We start from the raw sequence: 20408 nt of genomic DNA, 5'->3' as shown, positions 1-20408 counted from the left end.
CTCCCAAAGGTGGTGAGGAATAGATTACTTGGGGATTCATTTCAACAGTCAGGGAACATTTCATATATTCAAAATTACTTGGAGAATCCCTTAGGAGAGTGGAGAGTGAGGTCTCCTAGTAGATGCAACACAGCCAGCTTCCTTGGCACTGGAGTAGACTGCTGTCATTTCTGTTGGTTGAGCCATATTTTATTTTTTAAAGTTATTTCCATACAGTTGGACTGTGCTGTTATATAAAAAGGGTTATTTCTGTGCATCTGAAAGCCTGCTGCAGCAGAGATGACACAAGAATCAGAGGCAAAGAGGAAGCCACGGCGGGCACAGCAGACCGGGGTCCTATGTTCATTCTGAGCCCAGGCACGTTGAATGGAACCCTGGTTTTAATGAAGATAAGACACAACTCCTTTATTGTTGTTTTTGGTACTCCCGGACTATAAACGCAGGTCCTGCAGTCACTTAACAGTACTCGGTAAAATGATGATTCTCCAAACTAACCCAAACAGGCATATATCAAAGTTTTTTTGTTAAGAGTTTCTGCAAAATAAGATCTCAGTCACGAGATTTCTCCTAGAGAATCCACTGAGAGCATATTTTCATCATCTTAGGACTCTCCAGTTACAGATACATTGATATAAAATTGTCTCCACTCAAAAAGCACTAACATCTTAAGCTGTCACGGCAAACGTGTATCTGGTGGGCAAATACAGCCGAAATGGGGGCACTGTTAATACATGACAGAAACTACACAGAGGTGTTCCTGGAGGCTGCAAAAAGCTGGCTTAGAGACAAGCTTCGGTGCTAAATAAACCAGCACTACAAAAAAAAAAAAAAAAAATCTTCAAAAAGGAATTCCTTTTGAAGCTGTCACTGCAGTGAGTCAGCCTCCTTTGATTTTGTATTCACTGCCGTGGGACTAAAAATTACTAGCTTCCATTTGTCCTGTGGCAAGGAAGAGAAAATGCATTTATCCATCCTGCAAGAAGATGACTTTCACGAATGATGGCTTGTGCTGTTCCCAAAAGAGATCAAATGGAAGGCAGGCAGGCAGGCTCATCAGAGAGCTTTTATAATCGCTGTGTGTGCAGAGGATGTTACAGCAGGACAAATGTCGGAGCACGTTCCTCTTTCCATCTCTTATGAATGCAGAGGAAAGACTCCACGGTGGAGCTTAGGGTTCACACTGGTTCTTCTCTCAGAATGATGAGCCTGCTCTAGAATCATACTTCTAAGAGAGTAAAATTAAAAGACGAAACCCCCCAATCCTAAGTAAATACAGAATTTTAAAAAACATAGCATGGAGTTTTTAAAATGATTGATTGTTTTTTGAACTTTTTGTTGAACTATAATATACAGAATAGGGCACAAATCATAAGGTATAGCCTGAGAATTTTAAGAAAACTAACACATTCCATTCAGATCAAGAAGCAAAAAGCTCTCTACTTGTGGCCCCTTCCCAAGGCATTAAGTTTTAAATCTTTACTTGGTGTACACAGCATATTTAAACATGCACTTGTCTTTCCAAAGATGCTGTCTTTTAGCACTTTAGCCTGTCCACTAGCTTCATGGGCTTTGGTTGGCAGTTTTTAAATATGATACCTGGTTGTGTGTGTTCAGTCGCTCAGTCGTGTGAGACTCTTTGCAACCCCATGGACTGTAGCCCCCCAGGTTCTTCTGTCCATGCGATTTTCAGGCAAGAATACTGGAGTGGGTTGCCATTTCCTCCTCCAGGGGATCTTCCTGACCCCAGGGATCGAACCCGTGACTCTTGCATCTCCTGAATTGGCAGGCAGGTCTCCTTTATCACTGTGCCACCTGGGAAGCCGTATACCTGGTTGCTGCTGCTGCTAAGTTGCTTCAGTCGTGTCCAACTCTGTGCGACCCGATAGATGGCAGCCCACCAGGCTCCCCCGTCCCTGGGATTCTCCAGGCAAGAACACTGGAGTGGCTTGCCATTTCCTTCTCCAGTGCATGAAAGTGAAAAGTGAAAGTGAAGTCGCTCAGTCGTGTCTGACTCCTAGCGACCCCATGGACTGCAGCCCACCAGGCTCCTCCATCCATGGGGTTTTCCAGGCAAGAGTACCGGAGTAGGGTGCCATTGCCTTCTCCAATGCATGAAAGTGAAAAGTGAAAGTGAAGTCGCTCAGTCGTGTCCGACTCCTAGCGACCCCATGGACTGCAGCCCACCAGGCTCCTCTGTCCATGGGATTTTCCAGGCAAGAGTACTGGAGTGGGGTGCCATTGCCTTCTCCAATACCTGGTTACTAATAGTTATTTTATTATTTCCCCTTTCTCTCAGTGAAAAGTCCTATCAAACTCTTTTTACTTCATATGCATATGTCAGTTTTTAATATATATTCATCTTTAGAGTGGAAATCTTAATTTTTTTTTTTTTTTTGCAATCTCTCAATTATCTGTTCTTCCCACTGAGGGCAGAATGTAACTGCACAAGTCTAGGAACCACAGAAAGGAAGAATAAGTTATGGAATGAAAAGGAACTTTAAGAGTTTTAATCAAAGAAACTTAATTTGAGATATAAAGCTAAAATCACACGTCTCATATAAAGTGCTCCATTATGCATTTTTGAATTGTCTTGAGGGTATGTTTTTATATACATAAAAGGCTTATCTTTCACCTTCTATGGAATTCTCAATAACTTTCTGCAATAATGTGTTCTCCCTTCTTTATTTAACCGAAACCTCTAAGTGCTCATAAATGATAAACAGAGAGAGGGTAATCTAGCAGCAACACCATCCTGTTTTCTTTCGCAAACAGGAAGCTGATGTGGCCCAAATGCTGTAATTTAGTTGGAATATACGTTTTTTGAACTTCAACCTAAAATCAGTGGCTGTATTTGCAACACAATTATCTTCCTCAACTTAAAATACTACATTGTGCATTGTATTTTGGTTCTTCAATTAAAAAACCCAAATTTACATATAATTATGCATGCATTTAGTCTGGGGTATTAATTAGGAAATATACGTTGAATATTATAGCTTATATGTTTGATTCAGTGTTAATTTTTAATCATTCAATATCTTCAAGTTGTACTGTGGCATGGGGATTATTATTATAAAGCTTTTGTGAGTTAAGAACTAGTAGGGCAAACACTGAAACCCTTCAGTGACCCAAATTATCAGTCCAAATTTCCTGAGCCCGTGAGCAAATCTTCACACTGTAAGATAAAGGTTTTGTTTGGAAGGATCTGCAGTTACTACTTAGATTTTATGCTCATTTCTGCCATTATAGGTGATGTGTTACACTTCGGTTGGAAAAAGAAGAGTAAGTAATATTTGCAAAGAAATGGAGCTAGAAAAGTGTGGGGGAGGGTGACATCCCTACAGGAAGACAGACTCTGGAAAATTTCCAAAGAGGGACAGAAGAAGAATTCATTTAGAATGAGAAGAAATAAGAAGCAGGATGAAGGGTTTCCAAATTGGATGAAGAGGAGAGGAATGTTTCAGTTGGCAGAAAGAGGGAGGTGAGAAGGGTCTCTTCCAGGCCTACGGAAGGTTGGACTTTTATTTTTCTAACAGGATTATTTTGTAAATGTCATTAAAGCAATATTTGAATAGCTCTCATTAAATGTCTTTTTGGTAATGTACTTATTTAGGGTATCTCTTGCATTTTATAAGCAAGACCGTCAACCACCATAAGAAAGGAATTAATAGAAAGCAGGAAATGGAATGTACAGATGCTAGCACTTCTGTCTCACGACTGCCACCTCTTACCAGAATTCCTGTAACACAGTAAACAAACATGAACCTGCCGAGGCGATGAGGGGACCAGTAAGGGAGGCCGTGGACACCAGCCTGAGCATTCATGGAGTGCGCGGAAAAATGCCTCGAGTCTCCTAATTCCGGTGTGAGCCCACGGGCAAGTAACTTTATTTCTCCTCTTAATTTATTTTGGTTAAAAATGAAAGGTTATCTGGTATTAATTTAAATGAAATTAATTAGTGACTATGTACCCCTGACCTGCTTCAAAAAGGTGTTAATAATTATGGGTGATTAAAACAGCACGAGCTGCAAAGTGGTACGTGAAGGCAAAGTATAGGCCTGTCTTGGAAACAACTAGAAAATAAAGGCAAAATATGAAAGCTTAAATAGTATTAGGGAAATTTTTTTTCCTAAAAGACATCACTTAAGCTAAATATTACATTGTTCAATGTTACATTGCTTTAAAAAACACATTTTAAGGAATAAAGAACACTCTGAATACATTCTTTAAAAAGCAATAATACTGCAGGGCTTTCTGCATCTTCTCATAACCGAATGAATGAAAATGCAAGTCTTGAAACTTAATGACCATATTTAGGTATTAAAATAAACAGGTGTTCCACAGAATGAATGAGATGAATAAGGACCATTAGTCTTCCAAACTGAAGATGAATAACAAAATTGAAATTCAGGAAGCTAGAGAATCAGGGAGCTTACATTTATGTGATGAGACTAACAAAAGCCAAAAAAGAATACTGCAGGAAAAAAGACTTTATCTGGATCATTTGAGAGGTATCAAACAGTCCTAAAATCATTCCTGTGATTCACAACAAGCTGGAGTATAACGAAGGTTTCAGAAGAACATGAAGAACATCCTATCATAATTCTTCTGAAATCAGAGGGATTATCAAGCAACCTGGTGTAGAATTATCCCTCCATAAGGGAAGTGGATTCCTTCATATATCAGAATGAGAAGGAATACATGAGATGAGGTGAACACTCCAGCCTCTACTCATATTTATTCTATTGGGCAAGGATAATTTGTGTGGAATTTCTAATTTGTAGTTTGTTAAAGTTCATGTCCTCTTTGTTCCTAGTGGTTCAAAGGACTTGAAGAAGGACTGACTCCATTATTTGTTTTATATAGTCAGGACATGAACTTTGACCAACTACAAATTAGAAATTCAACACAAATTAAATTCTTCTAGTTTTTAATACCACTGGACTAGTAGCTATACCACCCCAGGCAAGTCACTTAACCTTTCTGAGTATTGATTTCCATTTCTGTAAACTGGAGGGGCTGAGCTAGATGGAGACGTCTCTTCCAGTCACACTTCTACCATCCCAAAGGCTAAGTCTGTGGTGTTAAAAGCAAATGTTTTAAAAATAAATAAGTACATGAGACATAAGATCTATGGTTTTTACCCTTAATGGAAGAAAGTGAAAGTCATGGTTTCCTTTTCCACAATGCCTTTCAGCCGTGTTCCAATCTCATCCCTTTTGAAAATGCCTAAGAGGCTGCGGAATTTCATGCAGGTTGAACAGTACCTTCCTGCCAATCATTTATCTCTCACAGTTGGTCTCATGGTCTCTGCCATTCTCTTACTTTCTAGTCTCTGTCACCCCATATATTCCACTTAAAAATTTTTAAAAATGTAAAAAATGGAAGGATAAATTTATTTTTGTTCACTTTTTGAAAACGTTTATCTTGATTAAGTGTCAAGAAGGAACATTTGCATCCCTATAATAGGAAGGGGTGTCTCCAAGAAAGTCATACATGCACTCAAAGTGCCTTCTCTATATTACTAGAATAGAATCTTAAAATCCAAACACCAAATTTTGTGAAAATGTTAAGAATAAACATAAACTCTCTTTCAAATTTCTAAGTGAAATAAAAAAGTAGTAGAAAAACCAGACGGTAATTAAATGCATTTCCTTCTTTCAGAGCTCCCCTTTTCTTAAGAGAATTGAGATTTAATTATACTTATTGTGATAAATGCAAATTATTCTGCTCATGGCCCAAGCCTCAGGAGATTTCCCTGACATACCTGGAGTACAGGGGGGCGGAAAAAAAAACAAAACCTAGAAGAAAATTTAATCCTCTAGGAAAATCTGAGACTCAGTTGTCAAACTGTAGTTTGCATAAAAGTCAACTGGGGAGCTCATTAAAATTTCAGAATGCTGAGCTCAGGGGTGTGCTGATAACACACAGGCTGTCTGAAAAAAATATACATGTGTGGGTAAATACACATTTATTATAATTTTTATTAACATAAAAGATGTGTAGGACACAACTTATAAAAATAATTAAATAATACTACTTATCATAAATTCCATATAACCAGATGAATTTCACAGAATTATTTCCTTAATTTTTGCTGAACTTTTCTTAGCTCACCTATGGTTATAAATGATGAGTGAGTCCTTCAGATAAGAATGTTTGTTGATATCCTGCTTTATTGAAATAACAAAGAGATAGGCTCAAACCACTTGCTAATCAGCAAAGTGAGCAAAATCTTTGCAGTGTTGGATAGTAGTTTTTGAATTGAAAAAATATTTTGTAAAGTATTTTGGCTATTCACAATAATCTGCACTACTAACATAGTTTTCATTATTTTCTTAAATCTAAACAACAAAATAATTTATGAAGCACTGATTTGTAGCGCTTGTCAATTTCAATGGTGTAAAATTTCCCACCATGACTGATTTCAAGCTATCAATGGGACATTACTGAACACTGGGCTGGGAAAAGATGAGCCATTCGTGCACCATTCTATAGTATTTCCACCGTACAGATCAATAGACATAAATACCAACCAGAGTGAAGATAATAGTAAAATGTAGTAAGATAATTAGAGGAGGATGATCTTTGAGTATTTATTGCCTTTGTTTTTCATCACAGCTATACTTAACAATGGACTTCCTTGGTGGCTCAGCTGGTAAAGACTCCACCTACAATGCAGGAGACCTGGATTCGATCCCTGGGTTAGGAGGTCACCTGGAGAAGGGAAGGGTAACCCACTCCAGTATTCTTGCCTGGAGAATCCCACGAACAGAGGAGCCTGTTGTGTCCAAGAGCCTGACACGGCTGAGCAGCTAAGCACACATGCGCACTTAACAATGAGCTCACGAAACAGCTGAAAATTAACTACTGGCTCTTTCTGGTCAATATGAGACAGTTTCAGGACACAACTGCCAGTCCTCGACTTCTTGTGCATTTGATTCAGTAGGTCTGGTTGAAACTAGGAATTTTCATTTTAAAAAGCACCCTGAGGAGATTCTGGCACAAGTAGTTGACAGATAAGATTCTGAGAAATTCTGACACAGACTACTATGTACTTTAAGAGGTAATTCTATTAAGAACATTTCGCTAATTCTAATTGTTTTAATGGAACATTAAAAAGAGTTCCTTGATTTAAGTAAACACTGGGTAAAATGTTTCAACTATGAAAACGTCTAGTGCCAGGTTAGCCCCTTGGACTGCAAGGAAATCAAACCGGTCCATCCTAAGGGAAATCAGTCCTGAATATTCATTGGAAGGACTGATGCTGAAGCTGATGCTCCAATACTTTGGCCACCTGATGCGAAGAACTGACACACTGGAAAAGACCCTGATTCTGGGAAAGACTGAAGGCAGGAGGAGAAGGGGACGACAGAGGGTGAGATGGTTGGATGGCATCACTGACTCGATGGATGTGAGTTTGAGCAAGCTCTGGGAGTTGGTGATGGACAGGGAAGCCGGGTATGCTGCAGTCCATGGAGTTGCAAAGAGTCGGACACAACTGAGTGAACTGAACTGAGTGCAGGTAAGGATATTCACCATGGACTGCTCATTCACTATGGACTGTAAATTGGAAAAATCCTTCTGTTGGGTAATTTGGTGGAATCTCTTAAGGTTTCAATACTCTATAACCCTAAAATCCCATTTTTAGAAATCTACCCTGCAGTAGCAATCATGTTTTTCCAGTGGTCATGTATAGATGTGAGAGTTGGACTGTAAAGAAAGCTGAGGGCCAAAGAATTGATGGTTTTGAACTGTGGTGTTGGAGAAGACTCTTGAGAGTCCCTTGGACTGCAAGGAGATCCAACCAGTCCATTCTGAAGGAGATCAGCCCTGGGATTTCTTTGGAAGGAATGATGTTAAAGCTGAAACTCCAGTACTTTGGCCACCTCATGAGAAGAGTTGACTCATTGGAAAAGACTCTGATGCTGGGAGGGATTGGGGGCAGGAGGAGAAGGGGATGACAGAGGATGAGATGGCTGGATGGCATCACTGACTCGATGGACGTTGAGTCTGAGTGAACTCCGGGAGTTGGTGATGGACAGGGAGGCCTGGTGTGCTGTGATTCATGGGGTCGCAAAGAGTCGGACACGACTGAGCGACTGATCTGATCTGATCTGATAAATAATGAAAGAACCTTACATGTGCTGCCGTAGAAATATGCCCAGGATACATTGTTAAATTAAAAACAGCAGCAAGTGCAGATCTGTGGAGAGTGTGATCTGAATTTTGTCCAAAAAAAGAAAAACAGTGCAGATATACATATCTGGGGTTTCTGTGTGTATACAGAAATGTAAAAGGGACAAGCATATGGAAAACCGGCAGATATAAATGGCAGTTACCTGGGGGGAGGGCTGGGGGTAGAAAGGGAGATGGGATTGAAGAAGGTATTGTAGATATTTTTCTTTTTCATCTATATACCTTCTCTTCAATAGTTTTATTGAGATATAATGTACATACCTTACAATTGAGCCCTTTAAGTCTATAATTCAATGGCTTTTTAGTATATAGATATGTGCAAATGTCACTTCATATTATATATATTTTTTAAATAGGTATTGTGAGTGAGTTTTTACTTTTCTTTTTAATGGTCTTCTGTATTTTTCAAAAAATGAAAAATAAAGTTTGGGAGAGATTATTTTAATGACAAAATAAATATTCAGATATATCCAGAGTCCTTCAATTCTTGTTAGTCTTTTAACTAATTGAGGCTTCTTGTTCCCCTGGAAAGTAAGTAAAGTCGCTCAGTTGTGTCCAACTCTTTGTGACCCCATGGACTGTACCTACCAGGCTCTCTGTCCATGGGATCTTCCAGGCGAGAGTACTGGCGTGGGTTGCCATTTCCTTCTCCAGGGGATCTTCCTGACCCAGGGATCGAACCAAGGTCTCTTGCATTGTAGGCAGACACTTTACCATCTGAGCCACTAGGGAAATACCCCTTTTTCCCCTACTGGAACTTTTTGCAATTCCGAGGCCTGAAAAGCTCTGGAAGCCTAAAGTTTTTCTGGCTAATGTTTGGTAGCAAAATCTGATCAGAACGAATGTGATGCTACTTATTACATCTGTCTTTAACCCTCACAGTGTGACCACGTGAACACTGTGCTAAAGGAATCTTAGCATATTTGACTAGGGACAGGGTCTCAGACACCCAAAGGTGACATAATGTAATATATGATTTCTGCATTTGAATATCTTTCAAAAGGGTTTAATGTTCTTAATTCCAAATGGCATGTTTCCCAAAGCATGTGAATGAAAGTTTGGGCCCCTACCTCAAAGAATATTAGAGAAATAGAAAATGGGAGGTGGGAAGGAAGAAAGGAGACTTGCTGAATGGCATGGGAATCCCAGGGTTGAGAGAGAAAAGGGAAACTGAAGTCAAGAGCACCCTTCCCGGAACCACGGGTGCTGCCGTTCCTGGAGTTGAACTTGGAAACATGTGCGCCCTGGGGAAAAAGACCATGTTGAGAACTAACCTCCTGTATGCCATAAGGGATCAGGACTGCTGGAACGTGTGCATATCAGGGTCCTATTTAGAGAAAGCCAGGCTGAATGCTAGAAAGGGGTCTTCTCCGTCTCCTTCAGTATAGAGACAACGGTTTTCAGGCTTCTCCCTGGGGAGGGGAAGCTTTAATCACCCTCTCCCCATTCAGAATTTCAAGGGAGATTCTTACACGTGGAAAGTCACCCGGAACTCCTGAAAATACGTGGGTTTAAATACCCTCAGCCACAGTATCCCTCACTCTGCAGGGGAGAGAGTAAAAGCAGGCGTGGTGTGTCTCGCTGGAAAGCACACAAGAGGAAGCTGCTTCAACAGATTGAGAGAGAAGACAGTGCAGGAAGCCCGGGGAGCGGCCTTCCACCAGAGTCCCAGCAGCTCCACAACCAGGAAACAGGAGTCGAGAGCATCTCAGTGCTTCCACTGAAGCCAGAGTAGCCTGCTTTCTACTCAGTTCAGTTCAGTCACTCAGTCGTGTCCAACTCTTTGTGACCCCATGGACTGCAGCACGCCAGGCCTCCCTGCTGCTGCTGCTGCTGCTGCTAAGTCGCTTCAGTCATGTCCGACTCTGTGCGACCCCATAGACGGCAGCCCACCAGGCTCCACCGTCCCTGGGATTCTCCAGGCAAGAACACTGGAGTGGGTTGCCATTTCCTTCTCCAATGCATGAAACTGAAAAGTGAAAGTGAAGTCACTCAGTCATGTCCAATGCCTAGCGACCCCATGCACCACAAGCCCACCAGGCTCCTCCGTCCATGGGATTTTCCAGGCAAGAGTACTGGAGTGGGGTGCCATTGCCAGGCCTCCCTGTCCATCACCAATTCCCAGAGTTTACTCAAACCCATGTCCATTGAGTTGGTGACGCCATCCAACCATCTCATCCTCTGTCGTCCCCTTCTCCTCCTGCCTTCAATCTTTCCCAGCATCAGGGTCTTTTCCAATGAGTCAGTTCTTCGCATCAGGTGGCCAAAGTTTTGGAGTTTCAGCTTCAGCATCAGTCCTTCCAATGAACATTCAGGACTGATTTCCTTTAGGATGGACTGGTGGGATCTCCTTGCAGTTCAAGCCTCTCAAGAGACTTCTCCAATACCATGGTTCAAAAGCGTTCTACTGCAATGACATAATTTGAAGTGCAGCTGCCCTGCCACCGATCTATGCTCTGCCTTATTCAAAAATGCATTAGCAAGGGATTTTTCCCGGGCTCACAATTTCAAAGCTTTTTCCAACAGCTTGCTGGCAGTAGTTTTGTAAGAGGCAGATAAGCGGCAGGAGTCACTGTGGAATCAGAATTCCTCCAGAGTCCTGTTTTCCCTTCTCCCTGCCACTGTCCCCTTTACCTCATGCGCACTCTGCTACTGCCTCAGCTGTGGTGAAAAGGAAGCCCCTGTTTGTGCACATATGTGAGTACGGAGTGTGCACTTCATGAACGCATGATCCATGTCTACTAACACCTATGTCTAATAACACCCACTTGTCTGGAACTAAGCTATGCAGAAAAGTGCGAGTGTTGGTCGTGCAGCTGTATCCAACTCTTTGCGACCCTAGGGACTGTACCGTGCCAGGCTCCTCTGTCCACGGAATTCTTTATCAAGAATACTGGAGTGGGTAACCATTCCCTTCTCCAGGGGATCTTCTCAACCCAGGGATCGAATCTGGGTCTCCCGCACTGCAGGTGGATTCTTTACCACCTGAGTCACCAGGGAAGCCACACGGCAACGGACCACAGCCAGGATGCAACAACACACGAGGGCAAGAAGAAATCAAATCTGAAGCTACCAAGTCCAGGCACCGGTGTTCCCATGATTTTATTCAAAGAACGCCCTCTAAGGGTTTCAACTCAGAGTCTGTTTACTCTAAATTGACAATTATATAAAACTTGGCTGCCGAGAGTCCACATTGTCAATTTAGAACGCAAGAGAAGGATGCCCAGAGGAGATCAATCTTTTTCTGAACGAAGTGTGGTCTTGTTTGCTTCTCATCCCCCTCTCTTACTGCACTGACTGTATGGGCTCCGGGGATCACAGTTACTGTTTTATTTTCATTTGCCCCCACTGGATGAGGGCAGACTTTCGTTCTCATTCATCTTCACCTCCATGCGCTGCTCTGTCTGAATTAAAACGAGTTGAAGCGGTAGCTTGACAGCTGAGGAAACTACATCAAATAGAAACAGACAGAAGAAGGCAAGAAGCCCAGTAACATGAAAAATCTGTATCTACTACTAAAATGTGGGAGGAAATTATTGTACAGTAGTTGATATCCAGAATGATAGCCCCAAATTATGATACCCACCAAAAGGATAAGAATAAACTAACATTTATTGCCAGTCTGCTCTGTGTTGGGCAGAGCATCAGGTACATAATATCTGCCACCTGTTTCACTTTCTTGAGACCCATAATATATTTGGGAAAGATTTCTGTCCAAAATATTTCAAGGTTATGGTACTTACAGTGTTAATATCTTATTTTTCTGGAAAGCTTGGCTACCGAAAATGCTTTGTTCTTTAAGGGTTCCAGCTAGGATTTTGTGATTTTTATTAATATAACCTCAGTAATTTGGAGATGAAACTTCTCAGAGCTCACTCTTATATAATGGAGCATTGAAAACAGGAGCCCTAGGCTTCATTACCCTCATTTAGAAAATAAGCATTAAACACTCACTCTAAGAAAAATGAACCTTTCCGCTGTGCTCCCAGGAAAATGCTAAAACCTAGGTGCACTGAGGGTTGTAAGGAAGGGGCAGAAGCAAGCTCTGGATGTGTGTGTGTATGTGTGTGTGTGTGTGTGTGTGTGTGGTCTCTATCCCTGATAATACCTGTCAGTTTTCTTATAGGCACCAAGCACTTAGGGACGAATAGTTTATAGCTTGGAAATTCTGCCAAGTCAAAGACAGTCAGAGCTTATGCACTTGGGAAAAGAAATTCTTGCCTCCTTTTTATATCAGCTCCAACTTGAGCTGGTCAGTGCAAGAGTTTTCTGATTTGAGAAATGAAGAGTTATTGTTGGAGACTAGTAAGCTAATGCCAGAAACTCTGCAAAGAAGAGGCCCAGGTCTCTTAAGATTCCCTTGGGCCAAAACATCCGGAAGAAAAGTGGCGAGTTTCTGCAATAATCTCAGGAGAATTTTCTCTGTTGGAATAAGACGTTATTTAGAAAAAATTTGGCAATGAAAAAACTAAAGAAAGAGGACCAGGAGGAATCTCTAGTTTCCGCTATTCTAATTTCCTTAAGGGCAGGGGACTCAGTCTTGTAGATTACCTCTGTACGACTGAGCTCTGAACAACAAAAAAGGCAGGAAGCAGGGCCCAGCTAGGAAACCTCCACTGGCACCGCGACAAACATAAACACGGTTCTGCGTCTAAATATAACAAGAAATTCTGACACCCTTGAAGGGTAACCAACATATTCTCTATATTATGGGTGACTAGGACAAAAGGTGGCATTTAGGGGAATTTGTATCACCTTAAAGCCTGTTATAGAAACTATGAGAGCGGCCAACACCGAGTGCTTACCAGATAGCTTCAGTCAGAAGCTATGATCCCACTTTACAGACGAGGAAAGCAGAGAGGTTTAGAAACTTGGTGAGGATAATAAAATGAGCAAGTGCCGTTGCCAGGCCATCTGGACTTAGAGTTTGATCATGTAACCAAAGACTATGGTGAGTTCTAATGGGGTTACATTCTGTTTTCTACAGAACATTACTTTCTAAAAAAAAAATTAAAGCTTCATTAAACTAAAAAAACAAACTCATTCTGGCCTTCCAGAGTCCCATCCAAGCCCGCCCTGGCCTCCTAACACCCCAATCTTTCTTCGTAAGGCTGGGGGCTTTGTCATGTACTCAAGCCCAGGACCCAAGTGAAAATCTGATCAGGTTACCGCTGGGAAGCACACTGAGTGGTTTCAGAACAGTCCTAACAGGATCTGTGTGGTCCAGTCCCCACCTGTCAGCTCTCTCCTCATTTCTTGCCACCTGTCCCTTGGCATTTCACACTCCGGTAAGGCTGTTGCCAAGAGTTCCTGGTGGGCCTGAGGCTCCTCACCCCAAATACATGCACACACTTTTACTCCATCTGGAACATGTCTCCTCCCAGCCCCCACCTGACTGTAGGCTCCCGATTACCATGTCAGTTCAGTTCAGTTCAGTTGCTTAGTCATGTGCAACTCTTTGAGACCCATGGACCGCAGCACGCCAGGCCTCCCTGTCCATCACCAACTCCCAGAGTTTACTCAACTTCATGTCCATTGAATCAGTGATGCCATCCAACCATGTCATCCTCTGTTGTCCCCTTCTCCTCCCACCTTCAATCTTTCTCAGCATCAGGGTCTTTTCCAATGAGTCAGCTCTTCGCATCAGGAGGCCAAAGTATTGGAGTTTCAGTTTTAGCATCAGCCCTTCCAATGAACACCCAGGACTTATCTCCTTTAGAATGGACTGGTTGGATCTCCTTGCAGTCCAAGGGACTCTCAAGAGTCTTCTCCAACACCACAGTTCAAAAGCATCAATTCTTCGGCGCTCAGCTTTCTTCACAGTCCAACTCTCACATCCATACATGACCACTGGAAAAACCATAGCCTTGACTAGACGGACCTTTGTTGGCAAAGTAATATCTCTGCTTTTGAATATGCTGTCTAGGTTGGTCATAACCTTCCTTCCAAGGAGCAAGCGTCTTTTAATTTCATGGCTGCAGTCCCCATCCGCAGTGTGAATCCTTGCAAAGGCTCCATCTTCCAAGAAGGCTTTCCCAGACACCATCCCCCTGCCCTGCCAGGCAGACCTGCCCGCTGGTCACCCCACAGCCCCTGTGTCTGGGACGTATTTCTACTTCTGCCTAAAAACACCCTGCTCCTGTGCTTGTCTCTCCTGCGAGAATGTACTAGACTCCTCTGAGCAAGAAGATCAGCACAGCCGCACTAGCCCAGATCTGACGTAAGACTGGCGTGGCATCTAATAAAGTTGGGCCCTTTTAACTGTCGCTTTTACAGCTTCACATTCTGCTCTACTTCTAAAACAAAAAGCCAAACCAAAACAAGTATTTCAGGCCACCCACAGATCAATCTTTCCTCACTACTAGACATCCCAGTCCAAGACGCACCCAGCTGGCTTCAGGGTATGTTCTCCAATAAACATCAGAAGACATTTTACCTTCACTGTTGATGCATGATTAAAGAGATGTCTTAGGCTTCCCAAGTCTCTAAAACGTTCCTTGTGTAGAAAAATGCTCATACGCTTAAACCAAACATTTTCTCACTTTTCAGCAGAGTGCAGTGATTTCCTTGTGGTGCTAATCTGCTTTTGATTTATAATTTACATTCTAAAAAAATATCATTAATAGTTTTAACATAAAGTTCGAATCTTCACTAAGATGATTATGTATATATGTACACATATATAGAACATATATAATTCATTTTTAATTATTAAAAGATATGATGCTATAATTCCACTTCTAGATTCATCTGGCAATAACTGTGAGATCACCATATAGAATCTTTTTAAAGTATAAGTCACTTCTTATAGTTACTCAAGCACATAGAGATTTACTTTAACACTTTTTTATTAGGAGGGTATGAGTAGAAGTATAGTGCACTAACTGGCAGGTACTTAACATAGTGTTTATATTAGGAGAATTTAAAAACTGAAGAGAATTATAACATTGTAAAGGGGGAAAAAAATCACACAATCCTGTCTTTCAGCTTACTGACTGCTTCCTTTTATTCCCTGTTCCTTATAACCCTTGAAAACATACAAGCATATCTATGGCTTTATGTAGTCTGTATAAAAATTTATGAGTTGCTATTTTTGTTGTTATACCATTTATTTGATTAGTCCCCTATTAAGGGACTTTCGTTAACTTTCCAGGTTTTCATATCACTAGATAATGGTATATAAATAACTGTGGGTAGGTAGCTCCTTAGAAAACAAAACTAAAAAATTCCAACAAAACCCTTCCTTTAGTTGAGGACAGAAGCCTAGAGCGAGATTTTAATGTTTTATATAAAATGTATATAATATGATAAAGCTGCCTTCCAAAACACTGCACTAATTCACAGAGCTCCCCGAACTGTAGCATATTCATCTAAACCCTGGCAGCCCTGGGTTTTATAATTCAATCTCCACTCATACTCAATTAAGTATAAATGCAAAATGCCCCCGTGTTGTTTCAGTGCGATTTGATCTTCTCATGTTGTTTACTTCCTATTCTAAGCCATCCATGTATAGCTTAAGGCACAAGATGGTATCTGTGCTACTGAATGAATTACATGGGTGACATTTTGGGTTTACATTTCTATTACATTATTATAAGATCTGTAAGTTATAGAATCAATCTTCCTCCCTTATATGTACTATCTCTTTGAAAAACGTTTCTCAGAAAAATGAAAAATGAAAAACTAGTATAAAAGTTTCCAGTCCCTTATAGTAAATAAAGATGATATATTTATAAATTAAACATCAGTACTTTTTCATGACCCCAAATTAAACATAAATTACAAAACGAAATTAATTCTTCATCAGTAATAAGTTAAATTATTACAGTAGTATGTTTTGAAAACTAGTATATGATGTATTTTCCCTTTGCCCTGGGGGTATCAGTGCAGTATCTGTAAGGAAGTACTATGAAGCTAGGAGGAATTAGGTTGAAGTCTAGGGTTCTATAGAGGATAGATTTGGGGGTTGGAGGCTGTGGGGTATGACCAGCTATTTTAGTTGTGGTGACTGGGGAAAGCCTTCCCCATTTCTTTGGGAAAATAATAGTCTTGTCAATGCTTTGGAAGTCAGCAGTCTTAGAATCAGCCTGTTCCCCCGATACCCACATGGCAAATTTGAGAGCAGATAATTTGTGTCTTTGTTCCTCAAACACGAACATTATTTATTCCTCTGTTTTCAACAAAACCTTGTCTCAGTGCTATAATTAACAACTTAAGATTTTAGGTTCTGTTCCAAAAATGGAAAGCTATTTATATACAACTCACAGCATACTTTAAATATAAAACAGGTTTTACCTGGAAGTTAGGCTCCTGAGCTGGTTCATAGGAGCTTGTTTAATCGATAATACATCTGATGGCAATACTTATTATAATTTTCTTATTCTATAAATTTATTCTTTCTAAAAATTTTAACTGAAGCATATAGATCCTTTTCCAGAGGAAGACTGTATTTATTGTCCCAGCCCTGATGCTGAGAACCTGTGGACACCCTCACCACGGGGTGCTCGCTCAGCAAAGGCCCTGGGGATGTTTCACAGGCAGAGATGGACATGTGCTTCTACACTTCGTTGATGGATAGAAAGCTAATGTATCTACAGAGCAGAATGTATTAGGTTAGTTAGTAGAAATACAGTGTTGAATTAGAGAACTTGAGAAAACACGTATGTCAGCAAGGCAAAGGGGAAGGCTCACGTGCCCAGAAGACTGCTTAATGTTTGTACTCCTGTGAACACCAAAGTGTGAACCTGGAATGCAGCTGGAGCTGATTAAATGCAGCGGAAGGAGTGATAATTACAGTCTTGGGTGCCTTGGCAACAGGGCCCCATCCTCATGTTAAAGATTCTATAGTAAGAAAAGGAGCACTTCAGCAAAGTGCCTAGTCATACGGGTAGGCCAACAAGAGTCCCAGGCAATATTCAGAAGCCTCTGTGGAGGGGGAGGGGTCTGAACATCAGCGCAGTTGACAACAGATAAGAGGCAAGTGTGGATTACAGACAGCACTGACGTGAACCCGTGTGTCGGAGAACTTCCCTGCCATCACGAAACCCAGTGACTCTCCAGTGATTTGCTTCTAGGAAGAGAAATTAATTACTAGTCTCTATTCGTTCTGATGCTGCTGCTTAGATGGAACCTCTTAATAGGAGACAGTGGATAAGATAAATACTCTGTAAAGGAAGAGAACCCTAAAGTTAGCGTAAGAGAAAGCACAGTAGGATGAATAAGAGAAAATGTGTGTAAGAGACTGTAACTTTCAAAAGAAAACTCATGTCTGGTGGCTCAAACGGTAAAGACTCTGCCTGCAATGCAGGAGACCTGGGTTGGGAAGATCCCCTGGAGAAGGAAATGGCAACCCACTCCACTATTCCAGCCTGGAGGTCCCCAGTCCACGGGGCGGCAAAGAGTCAAACACGACTGAGTGACTGACTAACACTTTTCACTTCAATAGTCCCAAATTCCAGGACACACAAGCAGCTGTTTCCTATTGGGCAGAGGGTATAGTTAATTCTTCATTTTATTACATAGGTAATAGTGCATATAGTTTAAACAATATAGTAATGAAAGTTGAGCTTAGTTTCAACATTTCAAAACTTACCTCTAAAAGCACTAATATCCCCATAGTGTACTTGGAGTACAAAGTATTTGCTTCCAGTCTCTCCTCCAACTCTGAATCCAACACCTGAAGATTTTCAAAAGAAGACAAACTCGTATTTTAGAAATGGAACTCTAAAATAGAGCTAATCAAAGGTTGCTGATCTATGAAATCCAAATGGAAAGAAAATAGTATGTAACATATGCAATTATATTAAAATAATAATAAACTGGCTGTTCAATGAAAATCTCTGATATAACCTATTATTTCTCCTCAAAACTTTGACGGAATTCTATTTGTAGTCTCTACTTCAGAACTAGAGTAATCACTATACTTTAAGAGGACAACTCATTCATTTTTCAAGAAACAGAACAAAGTAAAGAAAATGAAATTCTGTCCTTGTTGATTACATAACAGACACACATAAACCTATGCTTTCACTTTGTTTTGTGTATACTTGTATCCATTTTTGGGCTTCCCTGGTAGCTCAGCTGGTAAAGAAACAGACTGCAATGCAGGAGACCCCAGTTCGATTCCTAGGTTGGGAAGACCCCCTAGAGAAGGGAACAGCTACCCACTCCAGTGTTCTGGCCTGGAGAATTCCAAGGACAGAGAAGCCTGGTGGGCTACATCCATGGGGTCACAAAGAGTTGGACAGGACTGAGCGACTTTCACTTACTTACATATCCATTTTTACTTTGATTGAATATAGGAAATTAGACTTAAGATCATCTCAGGGGAATTGTTTTTTTTTCCCATGTGAAAACAGATATCTGCAAAAATACCACTGAAGAAACCAACTACTTACTAGATTACAATGTCAATAAATTATTGGAATCTGAAGGGTTCCTAAGAGTCTTACTAGCAGAGTTTGCTAGTAAGCTAAAAAAAAAAAAAAGAACTCGGCAGAGAAAATATTTACAGATGGAGAAAAAAATGTCTTACCTTCTCTGCTAATGTATCTTAAAAACATCAACAAATCTATGACAAACCTTCCTATTAGTTTCTGAACTTGTTTGGTAGTGGCTGCCTGGAAAACAGAGAAGGCAATGGCACCCCACTCCAGTACTCTTGCCTGGAAAATTCCATGGACGGAGGAGCCTGGTGGGCTGCAGTCCATGGGGTCGCTAAGAGTCGGACACGACTGAGCGACTTCACTTTCACTTTTCACTTTCATGCTTTGGAGAGGGAAATGGCAACCCACTCCAGTATTCTTGCCTGGAGAATCCCAGGGATGGGGGAGCCTGGTGGGCTGCCGTCTATGGGGTCGCACAGAGTCGGACACAACTGAAGCGACTTAACAGTAGCAGCAGCAGCCTGAAAAAAACACTAGAGAAGATTCTAGCACTCATTTGAAGTAAAGCAAAACAGACATCAAAATGTAGGGCTCCAGAGAGGCTCAAGGCTCAAGTCTTACATGACATGAGGAATTTAGGCAATATTTTGCACTAACTATAAATAGAAGTTAACTTTTAAAGCTGTCTAAAAAGATTAAAAAATTTAAAAATTAGTGCAGGCAGCAGTTAGGGAGGCACTGCAAGATGCTACCCCTCCATCCCTGAACCATGGCAGTCCTTCTGGTATCAGGACCGCACGTTCACTCTGATCCTAAGAGAGATCCCAGTAATAAAGGGGACTCTGGTCATTCTCTCACATCTTGGAAGCTACGAACAGTTTAGAGGGGAACTCAGAGAGCCAGCTGAGGTTTGGCATCACATTAAATAGCCAGGCTCCAGAACTATTAAAGAAAAAAAAATCTGTTTGCTGAAATGGCGATTTACTTAATTCCTGGCTCTCTTGGCTTGTGGAATGCTCCTGCTGTCAAGAACCAATGTGCCTCAGGCCAAGGGTGATTTGAGGTATACTCATCTATTTTCTAATTCTATCTAAACTGTCGTGTGAGCAAATTACTTACCAAAGAGAGGCAAAGGAAGAATAACTACCTAAATGAAACCTATTCAATACAAAGCAGGTAGTAAGGGTACTTTTTTAGTGTGAAATTACAACCTAGAACATGGCCAACAGCTGTTGGAAAGAACATATAATAAAAAATACTTCGGAATCAAAAACTAAGCAGCTTAATATAAGACTATCCAAGAGGCCTCAGGTATACCTTTGGGGAGTCTCGTTGGGGGAGCATTTCTTGCCCAGGCATAGAGAATATTGGCTTTATCTGTACAGGTGCCTTCATCACAAAACCTGAAGAAGAAAATAAAGTAACTGTAAGTAAAGACTCAACTACTAAAATGCATAGATCTCTCCCCACGGGAGGGGCAGGGAGGGGAAGGTATTTCAAACTGAGGTCAAGAAAAGTCCAATACAGCATCATTATACACCATCAATACACCATCATTATAGCCATATCAGCTTTAAGATCATAATGAAGACTGGAGCAAAGAACAGTTTTATATGTGAAAACAAGCACATATAAAGGGAAATTTGTTTGTTAGTCGACCAATATGAAACAATCCTGTGAGGCAGATAAATATATTCAGTATGTCCACCCTTGGAATGTACTCTACGTACTCAGGTAGAAAAGTAAGCATTACATGAAGAGTGTGTAAACCAAAGTTAGCACAGTGGAAATCTGGAACTGGACTAAAGCAACATATGCACTTCC

At 41.0% G+C, this 20408-nt stretch overlaps 1 protein-coding gene across 12 annotated transcripts in view; it reads right to left on the bottom strand.

Moving 5' to 3' along the window:
• The window catches only part of PAM (peptidylglycine alpha-amidating monooxygenase), a 325194-nt gene that overhangs the window by 87751 nt on the left and 217035 nt on the right, over positions 1 to 20408 (bottom strand). For all 12 annotated transcript variants that reach the window (XM_061424504.1, XM_061424505.1, XM_061424506.1 and 9 more), the window contains exons 7-8: positions 19902 to 19987; positions 17792 to 17875 (exon numbers count right to left, since the gene is read on the bottom strand). In XM_061424504.1, coding sequence (XP_061280488.1) covers positions 17792 to 17875; positions 19902 to 19987 — 170 coding nt within the window. The remainder of the gene's footprint in view (positions 1 to 17791; positions 17876 to 19901; positions 19988 to 20408) is intronic.

The sequence above is a fragment of the Bos javanicus genome, chromosome 7, assembly GCF_032452875.1.
Source record: "Bos javanicus breed banteng chromosome 7, ARS-OSU_banteng_1.0, whole genome shotgun sequence".
NCBI classification, from domain to species: Eukaryota; Metazoa; Chordata; class Mammalia; order Artiodactyla; family Bovidae; genus Bos; species Bos javanicus.
The sequence above is the reverse complement of the archived record's forward strand: the minus strand, read 5'-3'. Positions and strand labels throughout refer to the sequence as shown.